General features: G+C 41.9%; 1 protein-coding gene across 12 annotated transcripts in view; it reads left to right on the forward strand.

The window, feature by feature from the left end:
• Positions 1–23,537, forward strand: part of RYR3 (ryanodine receptor 3) — a 1,134,733-nt gene that overhangs the window by 336,750 nt on the left and 774,446 nt on the right. For all 12 annotated transcript variants that reach the window (XM_068253938.1, XM_068253930.1, XM_068253931.1 and 9 more), the window contains one exon: positions 14,704–14,823. In XM_068253938.1, coding sequence (XP_068110039.1) covers positions 14,704–14,823 — 120 coding nt within the window. The remainder of the gene's footprint in view (positions 1–14,703; positions 14,824–23,537) is intronic.

Below are 23,537 nucleotides of genomic sequence, written 5' to 3' on the forward strand. Positions count from 1 at the left end.
ATTAAAGGGAAAGTGACAATGTACCAAAGAAAGCAATTAAGATTGATATGGTCATTAATTAAATACAGCTAATATTACATAAATCCAGGTAGATACCTGGTCACTTCTGTTCTTGCCAAGTTAAATACAATATAAACATCTTTAACTAACTGACAAAACTCTAGGACACACCCAAACACTTTATACTGTATAGTACAATGATATAAATATGTGTAAAATACAGAAGAAAAAGGGATGAGACACCATCCAAGTTAATTCACTCATTGATTTAATATAAGAAATTAGAATCTATTAAGTAATTATATCAATCAAGTAGTGAATTATTTTTCATAACGTCTCATCTCTTTTTTTTCATTTATATTTTTACATCTTTTTTATATAGTTTAAATACAGTAAAGTCTTGGTTATCCAGCACCAGTGGGGATTGGCTGAAGCTGGTATGCATCATGATTGCTTGAGGCTGATTGCACACATGGTACGGGGCAATTTGTGTGCAGTAGAAGAACCTAGCACAGCGCAACGCACCCTTGCATGCAGAAGCTGCATGCCCCCACCCCCAAACATGCTTGTGATGTCAGACTTCTTAGACGTCTGACATCTAAGTCACGGGCACACTTCTAGACAGGAAGTGCATCACGTGATACCAATGGTATGTGCATGCTCGCCGCACCGCATCAAATGTGTGCAGTGTGGCACTAGTTGTATCACTCGGCAATGCACTGCAGCCTCTGCGTTGCTCTAGCCTCTTTCTTAACACTGCGGGTACAGTGGCCTGTCTCATTGACATTAATGATCATTGACAATAATGTGAAAGTAGCCTTAAACTCCAAGTTAAAAATAGGCCAAGCTAATATAATACTATATCCCACTCTATATGCACACCATGAACTCTGTGTTTAATGTTAAAATACAGTAATTGAAAGTATATTAACCTTGGAGGAGCAATGGAACCCAGTCTTTAAGCACATCAGAGCTTTCAGACGGCCTTCACAATTGTGAGTGCTGCCAGCGATTTGTGATGATTGGTTGAGACTGCTGGTTAGTTGAGTTCTGGATAAACAGGATTCTACTGTAACATAGTATAAAATAACCTTTGGCACCTCCTAGCTAGTTTTATCAGTTATAAACTGCTATATGGTCAGTAGTGTTAATTCAATCTCTCCCTTGTTGGAGATCAACTAAACAACCGGAGACCCTCTTCAATGTTAACTCAATTTCATGAGTGTAATAGCTATCTCCAATTTACCTTTTTGTTACATGTACTCACTACAGTAGATCAGCTTCCATCTTTGTCCTTGGAAACTTTGAGGTTGACTAACTGTCTGCTAGCATTGATCGTAATGGGTAATTTTGCTTTTGATGATCATGTAACTTTCGCAATTAAGATTCTGATTGTAATTCCGTTCTCATGCTTGCAAAATTGTGTTTCTTGTGAAAATCTAATATACGGTATATATTTTTAAATTGCATATCATTTAAAATTATACATCATAAGTATGATTAAGTGGAAACGTAAGTTAGTAATAGATAGAGATTGCGCATTTCGATGCAAAATTACTATTTTGTGAAATTCAAGCTCATTAATACTGACTGAGATAACATCCGCTTTGCAAATATGGTTTGTTTGTCTTTATGCTCAGAGGAAATGTATGATAAGACTGGTAATGACTACAGATGTTCAGTTTATTATACAGAAACTCTCCTCAATAGGAATTCATGAAGAAGCATGTGGTTGATTTGATCGGGTGATTGATTTAAAGAGACTCTGTAACAAAAATGTAATCCTTTATTCTACCATTCTATAAGTTCCTAAACCTATTCTAATGTGCTCTGGCTTACTGCAGCACTTTCTACTATCACCGTCTCTGTAATAAATCAATGTATCTTTCCCCTGTCGGACTTGTCGCCCTGTGTCTGGAAGGCTGCCAACTCTTCAGTGCTGATCTGTTATGCACGCCCCTCTCCAGGCCCCTCTATGCACACTCCCGTGTGTGTGTTATTTACATAAGCCAGCAGCGTCTCTGCTCTCTATCAGTGAGAGAAGAGAGCTGGATAAAAATCCTCCTCTGTTAGGCTGTGAAAGGAGCTGGCTGACACATACTGAGGAATTACAGACACAGGAAGAGCTGTCTGCAGGAAGAAACAATCAGCCTGTCACTATTCAGTGGATGAGAGTTGCAGGATGAAGAAGGTAAACACACAAATGATCTCTTGAGATTCAAAAGGAAGGCTGTATACAGCCTGCTTGTGTATGGATGTATTTTATATGTGTGGACATACTGTACATCAACCTACTTCCTGTTTTGGTAGCCATTTTGTTTGTTTATAAACAAACTTTTTAAAACAGTTTTTGACTACTTTTAATGTGGCGGGGAGCTGCGAAATTGTGACAGAGGGGAATAGGAGATGTCCCCTAACGCACTGGTATGTTTACTTTTGTGCGATTGTAACAATACAGATTCTCTTTAAAGAGAATCTAAAGCCTAAAAAATTACCTCTTTTAAATAGAAAGTCCTCTTCAGCATTAATGCCATAGCTGAAATGCTCCATCCCTGCGGCAGAATGAGGTTTTATCCCCCCAAGATCCGGGGCAAAAATCCACGGCTTTCCAGGTCGTTGATTTTCCTGCTCGGGGGAGGCAGAGCTTTGTGCTGTAGCTCTGCATCCAGTCGTATCAATCTCCGCGTCTCCCCGCCCCTCTCAGTGAAAGAGCACTGAAAGGGGCGGGAGGTGGAAGAGATCCGCAAAGATTGACGCGCGTAAAGGCAGAGCTACTGCACAAAGCTCTGCCTCTACCCGGAAGGAACCCTGAATTTTACCCCGGGAATTTCAGGGTGATTAAGGCCTCGTTCTGCATTGTGAATGTGGCTTTTCAGCTATGGCATTTGTGCTGAAGAGGACTGGCTATTAAAAACAGGTCATTTTTTAGGCTTCAGACTCTCTTTAAAACAAATCTGTAGTGAAAAAAAGTGGATACTTACCTATGGACACGGAAGGCTCTGCATCCTAAAGAGCCTTCCCAATCCTCCCTTAGTGTCCTGGTTCCAGTGCCATCTACTGGTGCCCTCATAAGGCATCGGGAGCACTCGGAACTTCCAAGGGCCCAAAAAAGGTTTACTCATCCAGTGGGTTGAATAGTTCCAACAGGAGTGACTGCGCTGTAATGAGAGGACCAAGATGGGACAGGAAAGTCACATTAGGATCCAGAACCTTCCCTCTCCATTAATAAGTATCAGACCCTTTTCACTTCAGTTTTACTTTGAAGTCGGTTTTACTTTTGAGGCAAGCATTGTGGTGCTATGTGCCGCCCCATTGCTTCACTTCACAATGCCAAAATATTGATTCATATGACCCTGTGGCAGAGTGTTCCCACAGGGTCATATGCATAGCACCGCTCCCCCAAGCGCCCTTCTCCACCCCCTCGCCCAGTGACATACTCCCTGCTGGACAGGAAGTACATCACCAGGATTCCTTGCTTCCTCGTTGTATTTGTGTTGTTTCACCGCCACCAACAAATTAAAAATGTCTGCGTTGCCCATTGACGTCCATGCATTCCGCCGCCACTGCATCACCGGAAATCGCACATGAATGCGCTGTTGATTTTGCCGTGGGTCGGAAACTTCGGACCAAACGCTATGCAGTTAGTGTACTGGGATCCACACGCTCTTTGCTGTTGTATTACCCTGCATGCAGAAAGGGTAACACAAAGCATAGAAAGTGGCCAAGTGTAAAAGAGGCCTAAACATTTCTAATTGACTGGTCTTGTGATCAGATGCCATTTTAGCTTCCTTTGCAGGTAAAACCAGGAAGCAGAAGTAAAACATTACTTACAAATCAATCATCGGTTACAATTTTTAAAATTGACCTAATTTCTTAATGATTTTGTCTATAGAATAGACTGAGCGTTTAATCTTCCAGCTGCTGGGAAGGAATCTGAGATCCTTTTATATTAAATACCTCAACCATTGCCTGAAACAACCACTTTACATCAAGCACTTATTGTAACCTTTGCTTCATAGATGGTAATAGTGTGTTATTTGACGTCAGTATGGATGTATCATACCCTTACATATAAGACAGATGTTGTGCAATCCCAGGTGGTGTATTGTTATCCCCAGCTGATTGCTGTGTTTCCCTTGATAAGAGTATAGGAGTATTTGCTCACTCTCCTCAATTATCATAACTGGTGCACTGTGTCAACACAAGCCTGCATGGTCTCTCAAATGTAATTTCTGAGCCAGATCATCTTGCTAAATATGACCCATGTATAATGTATGTAGCTTATATACTGTATAATGGTTCACGACTAGTTCATATGCTAGTTTGTCTTTTTTATGGAGCTAGATTCCTTTATATGGAAATAACCTTGTCTTTAGTGTCACAGAAAAGACAGATTTACTTTCAACAGTTTCCAGTCTGTACAGAGATCACAAGTTAATGTTCCCACCACTGTTATACAAGTCCTCACATACAGCTATTAGTGCCCATTTTGGTAAAGTGCTGTGCTGGGGAACCCCAGTGTAAAAATCTGCTGGGAACTCCTGAGGCAAAGGTTTCTCTGGAGCCCGTGACTCTGTAGCTATGCTGCTCATCTTTGTGCACACTTTTTTAATTATGGTAATGGAATTCTCTAATACACAAAGAATCCAGCAACCATCACAAATATGCATTTAGCTCAGTGTTAATTTCTTGGAAAACATCAAACTACATGCAGCCTTTTGTCTCACCCAGGCTTTTTGATGGCTTGTGCCATAAGTAGTGTTGTGTAAATGGTTCTCATAAAAGTTTTTTACCCCACACGAGAGGCAGAAATTGGTATAAACCAATCCGCTTTTGGTATCTCATCCAGTTGAAGCGGACCACGTAATCTTGCACAGCACACAATGAATAGTATAGAGTTGCTGAAAAAAAAATCAGCACTTTGTGTTCTGTGTTTGTTGAGGCAAACAAACCTGTCTGAGTTCTTATTAGCAACTATGAATAGACTTAAGGTGGCCATACACTGGTCGATGTGCCATTAGATCGACCAGCTGACAGATCCCTATCTGATCGAATCTGATCAGATAGGGATCGTATGGCTGCCTTTACTGCAAACAGATTGTGAATCGATTTCAGCCTGAAACCGATCACAATCTGTTCAGCTGCTCCTGCCGCCTGTCCCCCCCCCCGTATACATTACCTGAGGCTGGCTCCCGGGCGTCTTCTCTGCACTGCACCGCACCGCTGTTCTTGCTCCATCCCGGCGCTTCCTGTGTTACTCCGTGACCAGGAAGTTCAAATAGAGCGCCCTCTATTTCAACTTCCTGGTCACCGGAGTGACACAGGAAGTATAAGCGTACACTGGGACATGCGGAAATGCGGTGCAGCGAGGAGAAGAGGACCCCGGAGCCAGCTTCAGGTAATGTATACATGCTCGGATCGGGCCCGAATCGTACGCCGCAAGCGACGCGCTCCTACCGCCGGGCGATCGAGGGTAATTTCCCGCACGGCGCGATCGACGGTCGTAAGCAGGCCATACACTGGCTCGATTCACGGCCGTTTCGACAGCAGATCCGATCCTGGGATCGGATCTGCTGCCAATCGCTTGCGCTAAACGCACCCGCCGATCCGATTCCCTCCCGAAATCGGATCGGACCGTCGATCGCGCCGTGCGGGAAATTACCCTCGATCGCCCGGCGGTAGGAGCGCGTCGCTTGCGGCGTACGATTCGGGCCCGATCCGAGCATGTATACATTACCTGAAGCTGGCTCCGGGGTCCTCTTCTCCTCGCTGCACCGCATTTCCGCATGTCCCAGTGTACGCTTATACTTCCTGTGTCACTCCGGTGACCAGGAAGTTGAAATAGAGGGCGCTCTATTTGAACTTCCTGGTCACGGAGTAACACAGGAAGCGCCGGGATGGAGCAAGAACAGCGGTGCGGTGCAGTGCGGAGAAGACGCCCGGGAGCCAGCCTCAGGTAATGTATACGGGGGGGGGGACAGGCGGCAGGAGCAGCTGAACAGATTGTGATCGGTTTCAGGCTGAAATCGATTCACAATCTGTTTGCAGTAAAGGCAGCCATACGATCCCTATCTGATCAGATTCGATCAGATAGGGATCTGTCAGCTGGTCGATCTAATGGCACATCGACCAGTGTATGGCCACCTTTAAGGAGAACTCTGCCTAGGCATCTCACCATAGAGTAAACACTTAGGCCAGTGTCTCTCAAACCTGGACTCGTGACTCCCCAACGGTGCATGTTTTGCATGCAACCTCACCTCTGCACAGGTAGGGTAATTAGTGTGTCAGCACTGTTGGGGAGTCACGAGGACAGGTTTAAGAAACACTGCCTTAGGCTTAAAGGACACAAACGAGATGGAGGCCGGCACTTCTAAAAGTACATAAGCTTTTCTATTGAAACATAAGTTAAAAGAAGTGGCTAAGCGGCGACAGCCTGCTGTTTCAGGTTTTCAGCCTTACCTCAAATCTACACATAATGTATCGGCTTGAGGAGTGGCTGAAAACATGCAACAGTGGGCTGTCGCCGCATAGCCACTTCTTTTAACTTATGTTTCAATAAAAGAGCTTTTGTACTTTTGGAAGTGCCGGCCTCCATCTCATTTGTGACTATCTGGATCTGAAGGTGTGAGGATCATTTGAGGCCAGGGCACTCCTTCCCCTTTGGCAGAGAGTGCTACTCTTTTTACCATTTGCCTTAGGTTTAAAGGACAACTGTAACAGGAATTATGCCAAAAGTTCTGTCTGTGCCAGGGGAACTGCCCCTATTCAAATTTGACAAGACTGGACTTGTACATGCCATAACCCCTCCCAACTAGAGTGATGGTTAAAACACAATGACATAGGAGCTCAGCGCCCTATACCATAAATCTGACATCAAATTACCATCAATCGACAGCCAGCTGAACACTGGCAAATCACTTGGATTATTTCTTACATAGGCCTCTGGCCGCATGGCAATCGCCATCTTGGACTTTTCGCCAAGGACTTTCGATTGCTGCCTGGACTACCACTAACGGCATTTTGAACTGTATTTTGAGACATTCTATTTCCTTTTCATCTCTACTCATTTCTATCAACTCAATCTGTTGGTTAAGTATTTGTGTGTATGTAGTTTTAGAATAAAACTAACGATTTTATGGTTTAGTCTTGTGCCTGTTCTGATCATCTGATTGTTGCTACAAAGAATCTACCCTACAAAGAGTCATATTTCTGCATTGTTTTATTATTTTCTTATTTCTTTCTAAATTGTTGATTTGCTAGCTAAGTTGTTAAAAACCAATTCTTCCTTTTAGGAGTAGCTAGTTGGAGTCTGTCCGATCCATTCAACACGGACAGTGGTGGCAGTGAAATTACCCGATTTCCAGGGTGAAATCGATATTTTTATTTTATCAATTGTACATACAATCGAGATTGTACATGTATGGGCACCCTCAACCAATCTTAACAGTTAACTGTGCACACATTGGATTCGCCTCCAGAAGTCTTTAGTGCATGAGACCTACATGGCAACTGGGGCCTAGTAATACGGGATTGGTGAGTGGTTGTCACATTACATTGTTGACAGCATTGCAACTAATCTTTGGTGTCAGTCTGCTCACCGTATTTCCAGCCATCGGGTGCGACTATTCCCTGAATGGTAACTGTAGCAGATTAGACGGAATTGGCGCACTCTGTCACCCTATCATCTGACGATTCAGCAACTGGTCTTTTAATGTCATTTAGACGGCACAGCGGGGCTGGACTGTCACATTGGACATTGACTGGATCGATTCCCAATTGCTGTAAGATGTGGCTGTGCTTGGAAACAGCCTGTAGTAGCGATTGTCCCACTTAGTAGCCGGGGACCAGGCTCTTTACAGGTGAGGGATCCCAGCGGCTCCCTGCAAAAATGGAATACATGCTGGGGACGCTATCACCGCTGCCAGAGGGAAGCACATCCACTTTTTCCGCTACAGCCTGAGAGCCTGGTCCCTGGCTACTGAGTGGGACAATCGCTACTACAGGCTGTTATCCAAGCACAGCCACATCTTAAAGAGGAACTTCAGCCTAAACATACATACTGTCATTAAGTTAAATTAGTTATGTTAATTAAAATATATAGGTAACATAATCTCTTACTCGCCCTTTTTTTAAAAGAACAGGCAAAGGTTTCTGATTTCATGAGGGCAGCTATCTTTTTGGTTGAAAGGAGGTGACAGGGAGCATGAGACACAGTTCAAACTGTCCTGTGTCCTGATCACCCCTCCCAGCTGCTAGGCAACGAGAACAACAAAATCAGAAATCCCATCATGCTTTGTACAGCATCAGGGAAAAAATGCCCTGTCAGTTTTCTTTAATGGGGCGGAGCTTAGCTCCTAAGCAGCTAAAAATTAGGCTTGGGTATGAAAAACAAAGGTCTGCTGCTGTGAACCTGTTAAAGAAACATCAAGCCTTTTCAGTGCTGCTGACTAGATTTTTAGTCTGGAGGTTCACTTTAAAGAGAATCTGTATTGTTAAAATCACACAAAAGTAAACATACCAGTGCAGTGTTCTCCTGAAGCCCATTTAAGTGGGCGCTCCACCCGGCTCCGCCCGGGCTCCCGCCCGGCTGCTGCTCGCTGTCACATTCTATCAGCAGCCAGCATGTGCAGAGGAGGCGGGCAGAGCAGTGAATAATAATGAACAGGGGCGGGACACTCGCAGCTCTCGGTCCTGAGCCCTGTGTGCAGAGGAGGCGGGCAGAGCAGTGCATAATAATGAACAGGGACGGTCCTGAGCCCTGCGTGTAGAGGAGGCAAGAAGAGCAGTAAATAATAATGAACAGGGGCGGGACACTGGCAGCTCTCGGTCCTAAGCCCTGCGTGCAGAGGAGACGGGCAGAGCAGTGAATATTAATGAACAGGGGCGGGACACACACAGCTCTCCCTATCCAGCGGCAGAGAGTGTATTGAAACGTTTGCAGACTGCTGGGGGAGATAACCATTAGTTGCAGCCCAGCAGTACATGGTAGTATACAGTATATACTTATAGTCTGTATAGTGTGCTCCCTCCTTTGCATTCCTGGGATTCTTTTATGTTTACTTTTTGTCAGTCAGGAACAATAAATTACAGGAATGGAGTGGAAAGGGCACACTATGCTACTGCAGAGTATATATCACTGTGTGACAGCATGGCTGATTCCTTATCTTATGTCAGTCCTGCTACAGAGACAGAAGGCTCTGCACATTTGTTTTAAGGTGCCCATTAACAGTACAAGTTATCTTTCAGATTCGATCTTTCTATGCCATTTGAATGATCAAAACTAATCTGATGGCAGTTATCGATAGTTCCCATCAACAGATCAATTTAAGAAGGTTTTACATTACAATTCAATCATAAAATCAAACTTTTGGATCAATATTCCCCCCCCCCCCCTCTTCCCTTTTGCAAAATGACCAAAGAATTGTTTCACATCGATTTACGCCACATAAGGCACATTTTTCTATGGATCTGAACATAAAAATTGTGTTGAAAGATCGAATCTGAGGGAAAAATTGTACTGTTAATGGGCACCTTTAGTTACGGTGATCACAGCTGCCAGATGCTGCTGATCCCCTTAAAGCTAAACTGCAACGGCTTTTGCAGGGAACAGCACAACCTAAAAGGCTATGATTTCACATGCCTCTCCATCACCATTTGGTACATCCTACAGATTATTATTATTATTATTTTAGTATTTATATAGCGCCGACATATTACGCAGCGCTGTACAGTGTATTATATATATCTTTTCACTAACTGTCCCTCAAAGGAGCTCACAATCTAATCCCTACCATTGCCATATGTCTATATTATGTAGTGTAAGTACTGTAGTCTAGGGCCAATTTTAGGGGGAGCCAATTAACTTATCCGTATGTTTTTGGAATGTGGGAGGAAACCGGAGAGCCCGGAGGAAACCCACGCAGACACGGAGAGAACATACAAACTCTTTTGCAGATAGTGCCCTGGCTGGGATTCGAACCAGGGACCCAGAGCTTACATTCCCATCTGCTTCCTGCAACGATGTCCAGGAACCACCTGAGGGGAGAGCTGCACTGCAATTGGGGGCAATGGGTCAGTTTGCCCTTATGGAAGCGCTAGTCCTGAATTCCCCCTCGCACCCCACCCGGCTAATTTTTTATGCCACCCGGCTGGGAAAAAATTCTGGGGAGAACACTGCAGTGCGTTAGGGGACATCTCCTATTACCCTCTGTCACAATTTTGCCGCTCCCCGCCGCATTAAAAGTGGTTAAAAACAGTTTTAAAAAGTTTGTTTATAAACAAACAAAATGGCCACCAAAACAGGAAGTAGGTTGATGTACAGTATGTCCACACATAGAAAATACATCCATACACAAGCAGGCTGTATACAGCCTTCCTTTTGAATCTCAAGAGATCATTTGTGTGTTTCTTTCCCCCTGCATCTCTCATGCACTGAAGTTTTAGGCTGCTCTTTTCTTCCTGCAAACAGCTTTGCCCTTGTCTGTAATTCCTCACTATGTGAAAGCCCAGCCAGCTCAGAAGACGATTTATCCAGCTTGTAAAAGATAAGAGAGAAGAGAGAAGCTGCTCTAATCTAAATAACACACAGGCAGTGTGCATATAGGGGCCTGGAAGGGGGAGTTCATAGCAGAACCACAACACTGAAGAACTTGGCAGCCTTCCAGACACAGGCTGACAAGTCTGACAAGAGAGAGATAAGTTGATTTATTACAGAGACCGTGATAGTACAAAGTGCTGCAGTAAGCCAGAACACATTAGAATAGCTTTTGGAACTTGTAGGATCATAAAAAACAGGATGCAATTTTTGTTACGGAGTCTCTTTAAGGAGGTGAGACCTGTTCTGGATAGGGCTCTACTTCATATTTACACAAAAGCTTAGAGCTCTTTCTTCTTTTATTATTTTTGTACTACAGTGGATACAGCGCTGCCTAACTTAACATCACGCCTGATCGCCGCATCTAAGGAGACTATCCAACTGCTGCCATACACTGCATTAAAAGGGGCACCAACTCACATAGCATGAACAAGGCCTTTGGTTGTAATACACAGCATGATTTTACCTAGTTTAGTGTCTTTGTGTAACAATCATTACTGACATTGGGGCAGATTTGGGCATGAACGACAGAGTAACATGAACGGTGAGAGGGATGGGACTGCGCGGCGGGAGTGATTGAAATCTACATCCTACCAGGCATAACCGCTCCCAAACAGGGTGTAGATTTCAATCACTGCCAACTTTTCTGTAATGTGTGCAAGTACCTTTTAATCTTGCTTTCACTTCTAAGTTTATAGAAGTTCCCACTTATGTTAGGTGATGACTTTTATTAAGAAGCAGTCCAACCTCTGAAATCTCTAAAGCCCAACTCTAATAAAAAAGATAAATAAATAAAAATTGACTATTGTAAAAAAGGCATAGAATCTTGTTCACGTTTCTATGGCTGTCTGTGCCCTCGTGTGTTAATTTAATTTTATTCCTGTCCAGAGAAAAAGTGCAATATTTCTTCCACTTCAGATCAGAAATGCGGATGGCCATGCGTGCGGAACGCGTGCGGACCGCAACGCGTACGAACGCATGGCCATCCGCGTTTGTGTGCGTTGCGTGGCTGATCCCATCACTGAAAAGTGAATGGGACAGCCACGCGTTTTTGCAAAATCTGCGTGCAGCATGCGTTCCCGGACCGCACAGGTCCGGAACGCATGCAGTGTGAACATCAGACATTGCACTCTATGCAATGTCTGATGTCGTGCGTTTTGGCTACCTGCACGCGTTTTCAAAACGCGGCTGGAAACGCGTGCAGTGTGTACGGGCCCTAAAGCAGAAATATTAGGTTGTTTGCTTTTTTCCCCTCACCCCCTTTTCCAGTGACTCCCTCTCTCATCTTCTAGTTCTAGGTGTCATCTAAAAGGGTGTTAATTCAGCTTAATAGCGCAATAGCAGTTAAACATGTGTGCTTCAAATTTGGTGTATGCAGCAGTTTGATTTAGTTGTAAGTTAGGAATACTCTATGCAATGTCTGATGTCGTGCGTTTTGGCCACCTGCACGCGTTTCCAAAACGCGGCTGGAAACGCGTGCAGTGTGAACGGGCCCTAAAGCAGAAATATTAGGTTGTTTGCTTTTTTCCCCTCACCCCCTTTTCCAGTGACTCCCTCTCTCATCTTCTAGTTCTAGGTGTCATCTAAAAGGGTGTTAATTCAGCTTAATAGCGCAATAGCAGTTAAACATGTGTGCTTCAAATTTGGTGTATGCAGCAGTTTGATTTAGTTGTAAGTTAGGAATACCTGACAAGTATGATCAGGAGTTACCCTGAATGAGTTTAGTTATGTCTACAATTCAGTCAGTATTTATTATTCATTAAGGTAAATATTGTCTATTACCGGTAATCCATAGATCCTATCTCTCTTTAAATTTCTCAGTTGTACTGTTCACATTAGCATATATTCGCTCATACTTGCAGTTAGTATTAAGAATTTGTAGAACTTCAGCCATATTGGGACCATTAGAGTCTCTCCAGAGTCTGGCTATTGCCACTTTTGTGGCTAGTATAATGTTGGCCATTAGAAACCTATATGGTATAGGAATCAAGTTGTATCTACTGTATATTACAAAGTGTTAGACCTGGGTTAGGTTGAATTCTTGAACCTGTTATATGGGAGATAAGTGAAAAGGTTTGGTGCCATTGTTCTTAATGTATGAACAGCTCCACCATATGCAAAAGATTGATCCCTTTTTAGAGCAGTTTCTCCAACACCTTTATGAGTGAGTATTGGAGAATATCTGTTACTCTGTAAACCTGTCAATCTTACATTTTACTTTTTATTTTCAATATCTAAAACACCTGATTTGGCATCCATTACAAGAACCTATATGGATACATTTTGTCCAAACATATTACTAAGAGTTATTGTTTGAAAAATGTGATCTTGAGAGATGTACCAATATGTAATACCAACAGTGATTAACTTCACATTCATCTGTGCTTATACCACAATAAAATCTTTTGAAAAAAAAATCTGGTGGATGCAATAGAATCTCCTTTAACCAGTCACATCCAGACCTTGTTTTCTCCTTATGGACCAGAGCAGTTTTGACAGTTTAGCTATGTCCCTATTTAATCAGCAATAACTTAATCACTACTTATGACACATAAATGAAATATATGTTGTTGTTTTTTCAAGACAAACTAGGCTTTCATTGTGTGGCTTTTTTTCACTTAAACAATTTAGTTTTTTATGCAATTTAATGGGAAAAAATAGAAAAAACACTTTTTTACCAATTCCAGTTTAAAAATAAAAAGCGCTAATGTAGATAAAAAAGACAAATTTTGTTTGGCTATTTTTACAGTTTATCCCAAAACTTAAATTGTCACAATTTATGGTGAAGATATTTGATTCTGAAATAATGCAACAGTGTGTATTTTTCACTATGAACTGAGAAAATAAAAGTATTTTTAATGGTAAAAATCAATCTCATTAGCTCAGGGAACATATATTCCCTTTCTCCAATTAGTGCTACATCAGAAAGTGCCAGAGGAGAGCACTGCTTCTGCTACATCTATGTCCTTGTGGCTTAAATGAAGTCACAGAGGACGTAAATAAACTGTAGTGATGGATAAAGTGGTTAATATAATGCATATCCTAAGACAGGAGCATTACTTATGAATAAGAACGTTGATGCATTTCTGTACTTACAATGAGGGCCATCAGCAATTCATAACTTAACTAGTATCTGTGCCACATACAAAAGTAACTCAAGATATGAAAGGCTGACTTTCTGAAACCTTCCCAGCTGACTTTTTTTTTCCTTTTTCTTTTTAATTCTGCATTTACACTTGGCAAATGGGGTATGCTATCCATGTTGTATGTTTGTTTGAAGAACCCAACCCAGCAATGAAAGGTTCTTTAGGAGTTTCCAACAATGAATCTGCTCTGGAAGTTTAATTTGTGGTATGTGATTTTCTGAACCACAGACCTGTCAATGAGATCAATAGACAGCTAGTTGCTCTGTATAAATGGTTAGTGTTTGTGGTTGTTTCCATGCGTATACTCTGTTTGCCCCATTAGACAATAACAAGTTGCTGTCAAGGCGTATTATTTTATGTCTGTTTAAAAATGTAGATGTGTATAATTCTGTGGCAGTTTGTCACGCATGATTCTTGAACACTATCAAATTTAAATATTTTTTTGCTAGGCTTCGTTTGCCGATTATAAAATTGTGTGGGCAGCTAGTTGTCTTTAGTATTCCTTTAAATAATGAGTCAGTGGTCATTACTTGCGGTGTCAGTGTTCTATGTGAAATATAAATGTTAAGACTTTCTTGTGCGGGTCATCATTATATACCATCATCGAAGATCTGCTAGACTGCCAAAGGGTGTCCTAAAATGATTTGCCGACTGATTTTCAATCGGTTGAACACACTCCTGACCTTTAAAAAAGATCAAACTGCATCAATATCAACATTTTCCTCCTACATAAGAGATTCTATATTATATTTCTATGTTTCCCTTTTAAGGCAAATTGCCCCAGGTCTTGTAAGTTTTTTTTTTGCCATCCTCTCTATCAGCTGGGATATGTGTGGGTTCAGGGTGTTTTTTTCCCTCCCTTCTGGTTGAACTTGATGTATGGCTGTCTTTTTTCAACCAAACTATATTACTATTTTATATTCTCAGTATTTCACTGATTTAATTTTTTTGTTTGCTTCACAGGATGATGAAGTTGTCCTTCAGTGTGTTGCCACCATCCATAAGGAACAAAGGAAATTTTGCTTGGCAGCAGAGGGACTTGGGAACAGACTTTGTTTCTTGGAGCCAACTTCAGAAGCCAAAGTAAGAAACATTTAAATCTAGTTTTTGTACAGTAGACATAAAATTGTGCTGCAGCTTGACTGCCAATAACATAAAAAAAAAAAAAAATCACAGATACAATGACACTTTACTTCCAATCTGGTATTTTTATATGTACTGAAAAATTAAATGATAGCTCTACCAAATTCAAATTCACATCTAGTTTTCCCCATGTGTACGAGAACGTTCAACTCAATTATACATTATTCACCAAGCATATATAACTCTTGCTCGTATTATTACTCTCCCTCGACCCCAAAACGATGTCCTAAGTGCAATTTTGTAAACCCGTCCTTTATTCATTTACTATGGCAGTGCCCTCCCATAGTGGACTTTTGGAAACGAGTTGTAGCCTTCTTACACGATCTTATGGGTTCACCAATCTCTCTTGACATTAAAACTTGTATCTTAAACATCCTTGATGAACACACTCCCGAATTTGATAAAGTATTGATTATTGAATCCATGTTTGCTGCCAAACAATGTTCTTTCTCTTTCTCTCTCTCTCTCTCTGTCTCTCTATCACTCTCTCTCGCTATACAGTATATATATATATATATATATATATATATATATATATATATATATATATATATATATTATATATATATATATATATATATATATATATATATATATACACATCATATGAAATAAATATGACAGCCTCCATAGCCCTTTAATTTCAGGTGTCCTCTAATATGTTTTCTGAAGGTCAAGTGAAGGAAGCTTATGTAGTCCTTATACTCAATGTTGGTCTTGCAGACTGTGATGCTCACACGGTTCCCGAGAAAACCGTGTGATGCTCACACGGTTCCCGAGAAAACCGTGTGTGCGTCATGGAGACACAAATGCCAATTTCATTGCAAGTAACCAAAATGACTTTTTTTTTCAATCAATTTTTTTTTTCTCCTACACCCTGTCTCTGCTAGCAATCACTGATAGCATTCAATTACAGAACCTTTCACGCAGGTGTGAAATCTGTTCCCAAGCATTCCTGGAAAGTTTATATGGCTTATCCATCAAATGAAGTCAGATATGAGCTTGACAGAACCAATCTAGACCAAGAATGTCAGACTGGCCAGCATCAATCTCAGCAGGGGGGTCTCCTTGGATTCCCTCAGCGGAAGAGATCAAAGGAGGCCATCTCCCAGCTGGCCTTCTCACTAAGTTAAGAAAACCTTTCTGTGAACTTGCAAATATGAGATCAATCTTTTGTCATAAATATGACTTTCCAAATGGGCGTCGGCCTTTAGAACCCACTTACAAAAATTCGGAACAAACTACATGATTGGATGTTTCCGAATTCACGGGAAGCCCTGCCAAAGCAGAGATATGCATTTTGGGGTTACAGTTCACTCCAGACCCCTCAAGTTTTGATATCATTGTTTTTGATAAATTCTGACCAACCTGAAAATGTTATTAGATTTAACATAACCTGTATGGTCTTGGAGATATACCTATCCCGATTTAGATATATTTTGGTCTCCATGAGAAGGGGCAGGCTCATCTCAGGTTCCAAAGAGGTGTGCGATCCCCGCCCTAACTCATCCTTGCTGAAGTCAGGGGAATAACTTGACAGAGCTCAGAAAGCTCTGGGGCCAAAGTCCTTCATCTAAAATCTTTGTTGAATAACATCCCGACAGCCAGCTAGACACTGGCAAAATCACTTGGATTACTTGAATCACTACCGCATTGTTTTATTATTTTCTTATCAATTGTTGATTTGCTAGCTAGGTTGTAAATAACCGTTTCTTCCTCCTAGGATTAGCTAGCAATCAATAACTTTAGTTTATCGATTGTACATACAATCGAGATTGCATCATATATGGACCCAGTAATCTTTCTTTAACGTCACACTGCTCACAGTCTTCAAGCCGTCGGAAGTGACTATTCTTCGAACGGTGACTGGAGCATGTCGGACGTGACTGGGCTGGCTGACATATTATGATAGCATTGGGGTCTCTTCACCCTACCAAATCAGAGAGTGGTGGCAGTGAAATTACCCGATTTCCAGCGTAAAATCTGTATTTTTTGTGTACTGATTGTACATACAATCGGGATTGTACATGTATGGGCACCTCCAACCAATCTTAACCGTTTACTACGCACACAGTGAATCTGCCTCCAGAAGTCTCTAGTGCATAAGACCTGCATGGCAACAGTGGCCTAGTAATACGGGATTGGTGAGGGGTTATCACATTACATATTGTCGACAGCATTGCGCTCATATATTTTATTGTCAGTCTGCTCACCATACTTCCTGTTATCGGGTGCGTCTATTCCCTGAATGCTAACGGGAGCAGATTAGACGGGATTGGCACGCTCTGTCACATTACTACCTTCTGACGATCCAGCAACCGGTCTTTTACCACCTTTTAGACGGGATCACGGGGCTGGGTTGTCACACAGACTATTAGTTGAAATGGTGAATTGTAGCATCCAGAGAATTGTCCTCATTGCATGAATTCATACTTTCAGTTCTGCCAAGTAAGATTTTGCATGTGGGTGTGTATTGTTTCCTTTGTCTTCTAAAACTATTCTATGTGTGTCATTGTGTAAATGAGCCTGCTGTACGTGTGCGGCCTGATCCCAAATTATTAACTAAAATCATTATTCACAAGTGTAGGCCTGTGCACAACACACCAGATGGCTTATGAAAAAATAACAGTCATTTTTCTGCAAATATGACTGGAAGCTTATCAAGAATATTGTTTATATCTAGACATAGCAAGATTTACATTTGCAGCAGCTTTCAAAGTATCTAATTTTTATGTGACGGTTAGGTGTATCTTATCGTATGGCGTCCTTTTTTCCAGGCTGATTTTCATATGCAAATGTAGAGCCAGCCAGCCAGAAAGCATACGCTGGGTGTGCAATAGGTCTTTACAGATTGTGGAAGAGAAACAGAGATGCCTCATAAAGCAGCATAATTGCTTTTTGTGCAATAAATTAATTGCATGAGTTAAAACCAGTGCATGCAAATATACACAACCACAGCGCTTCTAAATGCCTAGTTGTTTGTCTGGTTTTATGGATGATTGATATTTTCCCTGGGATATGAAGCCTTCTAAAGCAGTAGTGGGTTTCTGAAGAGGGAAAAATGTATTAGAAATTTCTAAGGAATTCTGTTTTTCATGTATTTAAGTTGAGGTTATTCAGGGTCATATGATATCGAGAGAAATCACCTCTGGGGTAATACAAACAAAGCCTATATTGGAAATGTTTTTTCCCCCCTTAGATTAGGGAGAGTTTCAAAGCTCCAGAATGGTCTATTGAAAATTATTTTATCGATCAACCCTTGTTTGTTTGTGCAGCTTGAAAATGGATCAATCAAATTTTACCTTAGCAGGATTTGATTGGTTCATGTTCAAGCTGCATAAATTTGCATAATGCTGCATCAACTCGAAATTATTTGCATCTCATTGACCATCCCTAATACTAAAGAACTATCAAAGAAACTGTTTTTTCTGTAAACCCCACATACCTATAGCGCTTGTAGCCAGCAACACTATAAAGCATTTCAGAGGTCTTTCAGCACAGCCTGTGTGTGAAAAAAAATTATTTGTTTATCAGCTGTTTGCAACAATTTTGTTACCTATGCATAGATGCTTTATTAGGACATACTAGTTGACACTAAAACATAATTAAACACAGTGATAAAATTTTCCAATTGCCGATTATAATTGGCCACCCCACTGTCCTTGTTGTATAAATGAATGTATGTATAATAGAGCATGAACAAGGGTATGCCAAGAGAAAGTGTGTAGAATATTTGATGTACTGTATGACAGTGTTGCCTGCTGTGAGTGAGGACTAGGTTAGTGTGTGCATGCCATTGCAAAGATGCAAACAATATGTAATGAAAAACAAAAACCATCACAAATGTGTGTACATCTACAGGTGCAAACCATGCATGTAAACAAAGTGCTAACCTGTAAAAAAAAAAAAAAGGGCAATTTGCAAATGGTAATAAAAGCAGGGAAAAAATTCTGCTTATATGAAGCGTGACAGTATTAGTGTGTAAACTAATAAATAATGAATGCAGAGATGAGAGAAACGTTTCTGCAATGTTGGGAGTTGTCACTAACGTTTGTAGAAAAAGTGCATAGTGCAAATTGAATCACAACATGACCACAGGGAACATGATAAGATGTAAGGATCCGCACCATCTAAAATCAGCAATTTTATTAAGACTTCTTAAAATCCATAGCAGGTATTGGTAAGTGTGTGCCGGGTCACCATGACGCACGGCGTTTCTGAGTATAGCTCTTTCTTCAGATGGTACAAGCAACACACTCTGATGGTGCGGATCCTTACATCTTATTTGATACTATACCCTGTGCACTCCAGGGCTGATCGCTGCACGTCGAGTTCCAGTGGTGCTGTCACAATTGGGGCTTTTACACAGGGAACATGATATCATAACCAGAAAAACATAATTACACAAATATGAATAGATAACAAAGTGCATAGTGCTAACGGAGGCTTACCCTTGATATGACTGGAATGGGGGACCGGTGACAGGAAAGGGCGGGTCCCTGCTCTCCCATTCCTGTCATATCATAGACATATGGCAATGGTAGTGTGATGATCGCTGCTGCAGCAGCTGTTGCTGGAAGTAGTAGTGCTGCAGCTCAGGCAGTTCTGATCTATTTCCATGCAAGCTGCATAGCTTTGTCTGTCTTTCCCTGCTGTCAGCTTGTGACTGATTATCATTCACCTGTGTGGGAATCTGCATGTCTGCTCCCATCTGCTTCCTGCAGGGTTTCCTTGGGTTTTCATAGCTTCAGTTTAAGCCCGTCTTGCTGTCGCTTCAGCCTCCGATCGTGTTTCTTGTTCTAAAGATACTTTTCTGGTTTTGCATCATATATTGGTTCATTGCCAATATATATGCATACCAGCACGTTTATTATTTTCCTTGTATTCGTGTTACGTTGATACATCAGTGTCGCTGATATATACGTACACGAACTGTTTATTTCCTGTGTTCAGTTAGTCAGTTTTCCAGCACGTTTTGGTGGTTTGCGCGTACCGTGAGCACCCGTGCTGAGCTAGTTATCCTGTTCCTGGTCCTGTTTGTGGATTGCGTTCATCTCTGCGAAGAGATAACGAATCCTTCTGAATCCTGTTCTGTTACTGTTTGTGGATTGCGTTCATCTCTGCGAAGAGATAGCGAATCCTTCTGAGTCCTGTTCCCTGTATTACTCCAGTCCTAGTCAGCGTTCCTGCTTATGTCATATATCGGTTCATTGCCGATATATACATATGTTAGTCAGACGTTACAAATAGTTTCATTGATAGCTGTAATTGTAATACGCTAGGAAAACATACTTATTGTATATTTATCTGTGTTACGTTCATCTATCTTGATCCTGCTGTTTCCTGACTGTCCTGTCCTGTCTTTGTGAGGCATGCCATCGCCGCAGCGCATTGGCTGCCTCATTCCAGTCTGTCTGGTTTTGGACGCTTGCTGTCGCTAAGTAGCCGCTAGCTAGCAAGCGTTCATTCTGTCTACCTGTCCTGATCTCCTCAGTTCTGGTTTGTGCGCTCAGCGCTACTTTGCGCTGAGACGTTATAACGAAAGCATTGTTTGTGGCTGTCAGATCTGCACCGGCTCTGTGCGCCACAATCTCCTATTGGAGTCAGTCCTCCCCTCCACTATACTAGGGATAGCCTGTTTCCTGGTGCTAGTGTGTGTACCTCCTCCACGCCAGCTCATGCGTTGCATGCTGACTGTGGAGAATACACCACCAAGCCTTACATTATGAAAACCCCATTACCAATCCCCATTGTGGGGGGGATTCCCAGAAAGTATGACACAGTTAATTATGGTTCCTGTTCCTTTAAGAAATTTGAAGAACTTAACCCTGAAACAGAGAATGAGTTTTTCTCTGAATGTGCCAGGTTCCTGGCCAATCCCGATCTCCAAGCGACTCCTGTTTCAACCTGGGCACTCCAGCTAGTTTATATTTTGTTTAAAGGGCAATTGCTTCAGTGGGCATGTGATGTTCTCAATCATTCCGATTTGAATGAGAGACCGCTGGAATTTCTAGCGTTTGTGATCCATAACTGGTTGCGCATAGATCCATTGCCTTTTCCTCTAAATGAACTCCTGGCAGCAGGCCAATCAGCTGCTCCTTCAATTGTTTGCAAAAATGATCAGCAAGCAGAGAGTGTTCCTGATAATTTTCCTGCAGCCTTGAATAAATCACCAAAAACAGCAGGGAAAACAGCAGGGTCTAAGGCAAAACGCAAACGTTCTAAGAAACGTGTCCGATCTGCAGAGTCGTTATCCTTAGCGACTGAGACCTATAATTAGATTCTGCCATTAACAGATAATGAAATGCAATTGTCTTTCAGGGGAGTTAAATGGACTTATGAAACTATTAATGAACTTTCATCACTGGCTAGGGAAAATAAAGATTTTTGTTTAAAAGAATTATCTGAGTATGATTATGAGGAGATATTACAGAGTATTGAACAAATCAACTTATTTGTGAAGCAAGGAAAGTTTGCATACACTACAGTTCAACACTTGCTACAGGTATTGGAGATTCTTAAGAATAAGGAATCTGCCAATCACCTGCTAATTAACCCAATATATGTCCCTGCCACAATCATATCTGCAAACTGTGATCTGCCTGTTAAGTATGCTTGGAATCCTCCATTTGAGAAAGGAGAGATGGAAGCTCTGGTCAATGAATGGAAGAATGATTCAAGTTCATTTTGTCAATTTTACAGTGCAAAAAGTGAATTAGTATTGAATGCATGCATTAAGTCTGCCTATAACCTAATAAAAACTGGTGTGTGTGGGTATGACTTTGTGGCTCCATTGATCGATGTGTGGAAAATGATTTTGGATGATTTTTATGCGATTCAATCAGTTGATACCAGGGAAGACACACTGTCAATTGGAGACTGTCCCACTTCTCCAGTTACTGAGTCCCTGCCATGTCTTGTGAATGTTCCTGTAACTCCACCCTGTACCATGGATAACTCAGTGTTACTTCCCAGTAAAACGGAAGCCACTGATACTTTCTTAACTTTGCCCTGCACAAATTTCTCAGCAGAGAATCCAGAGGTCCTGCTGACTTCTGAGTCCAGCCTAGCCAGTACTCATGAGTCTTTGTTCAGTGAAACAGACACCAGAAAAATCTTGCCTGTCTCTGCAAACACTTCTGCAGAAATTACCCGTGTTAATAAAGTTCAACTCCTGTCTGATCCAGCAGATGCTAATAGATGCACTACATCAGTTTCCGAGTCCCAGCAATCCTGTCCAGAAACCTCAGAACCCCAGCATCTGAATTTTCCAATTTTACAATTGAATGGTGATTCAGATGCGCAAACATTGTGTCTTGATTTTCCTGTTTCTACACCTCGCTCTAGTTTCGTGAATAGCTCAGAGCATCTGCTCTGTGAACCTGAAATCGCAGAATTATTACCTTGTTCAGAAAATGTTCCAATAAATTTGCCCTGTACCATGAATTGTGCAGTAGATCTCTCCAATGAAACTCAGGTCACAGAATCATTATGCTGTCCAGCAGGTGCTTCCATGGTTTTGCCCTGCAATATGGACTGTTCAGTGATCCTGTCCAGTGAAGCTGTGGTCGCAGAGTCTTATGCTTCACCCAGTACTTTGGATATTTCAAACCCTCTAGCAGAGGAGTCTGAGGCACTGCTTACCTCAGTTGGTGTTGCAGTAATATTCACTTGTCTAGCAGCTGTTTTGGAATTACAGTCTGCTCTAATAAAACTTGGTGAATTTCTGCCAAGCAAAGCAGAAGCCATTGAAATATTGTCCTCGTCAGCAATTGTGTTAGATACCTTGCCCTGTACACAGTCTGATTTAACCAATGTTGTTGAGTCCCTCTCCAGTGTTGTAACAGCCGAGGAACTCCAGCCCTGTCCTCTGAATGTTTCAGAAGTCTTGCCCTGTAACATGGATAATTCTGATTCTCTGGTCAAAATAATAGAAATCTCAGAATTTCAGTCCGGTCTGATGAGTGTTCCTGAAACCCAGCCCTGTATCCTGAAAGATTCTGGTTCTCTGGCCGCTGTGGCAGAGGTTCCAGAGTCCCCTTCCTGTCCAGGGAATTCCTCAGTTTTGCCTAGTCCAGTGGGGGCTGCTGCAATACTGACTTGTTCTGCAGCGCCTCATGAGCTCCAATCCAGTGTATTAAATGAGTCTCTGTCCAGTCCAGAGGTAGTTGTGGAGTCCCTATCTGGTTCAGTGCATACATCAGAAGATTTGTCCTGTCTTGTTAGTGCCCCTGAATCTGATTTGTTACTGACTTTGCTGGAATCAGCGACATCTAAGTCTGATCCAGCATTCTCGTGTAAAAGTCCAGTAGTTGCGAAGTTTAGTCATGATGATTTTTTTTTGGCCAGTCCTGGTTTTGGTCCTGTCTTGGCTGACCCTGAGGCTCACAGTTCCTTGACATGCCCAGAGGTTTCTCTTGTGCCGGTGTGCCCAGATGTTCTTTGTGTGCCAGAATGCCCAAGTGTGTCTAAGGTGTTAGCGTGCTCTGATGCTTCCTTAGTGGGAACACGTTCTGATGTTGCCAGTCTGCCTGCATGCCCAGAGATGGTTCTGGTCCCTGAAAGCCCTGATATTGATGTTTGTCCTTGTGGCCCTGACTCTGGAATTGCCCTAGGTTCCATAGGGGTTCTTGATAGTTCTCCATGTGAGCCTA

The sequence above is a fragment of the Hyperolius riggenbachi genome, chromosome 9 (assembly GCF_040937935.1).
Source record: "Hyperolius riggenbachi isolate aHypRig1 chromosome 9, aHypRig1.pri, whole genome shotgun sequence".
NCBI lineage: Eukaryota > Metazoa > Chordata > Amphibia > Anura > Hyperoliidae > Hyperolius > Hyperolius riggenbachi.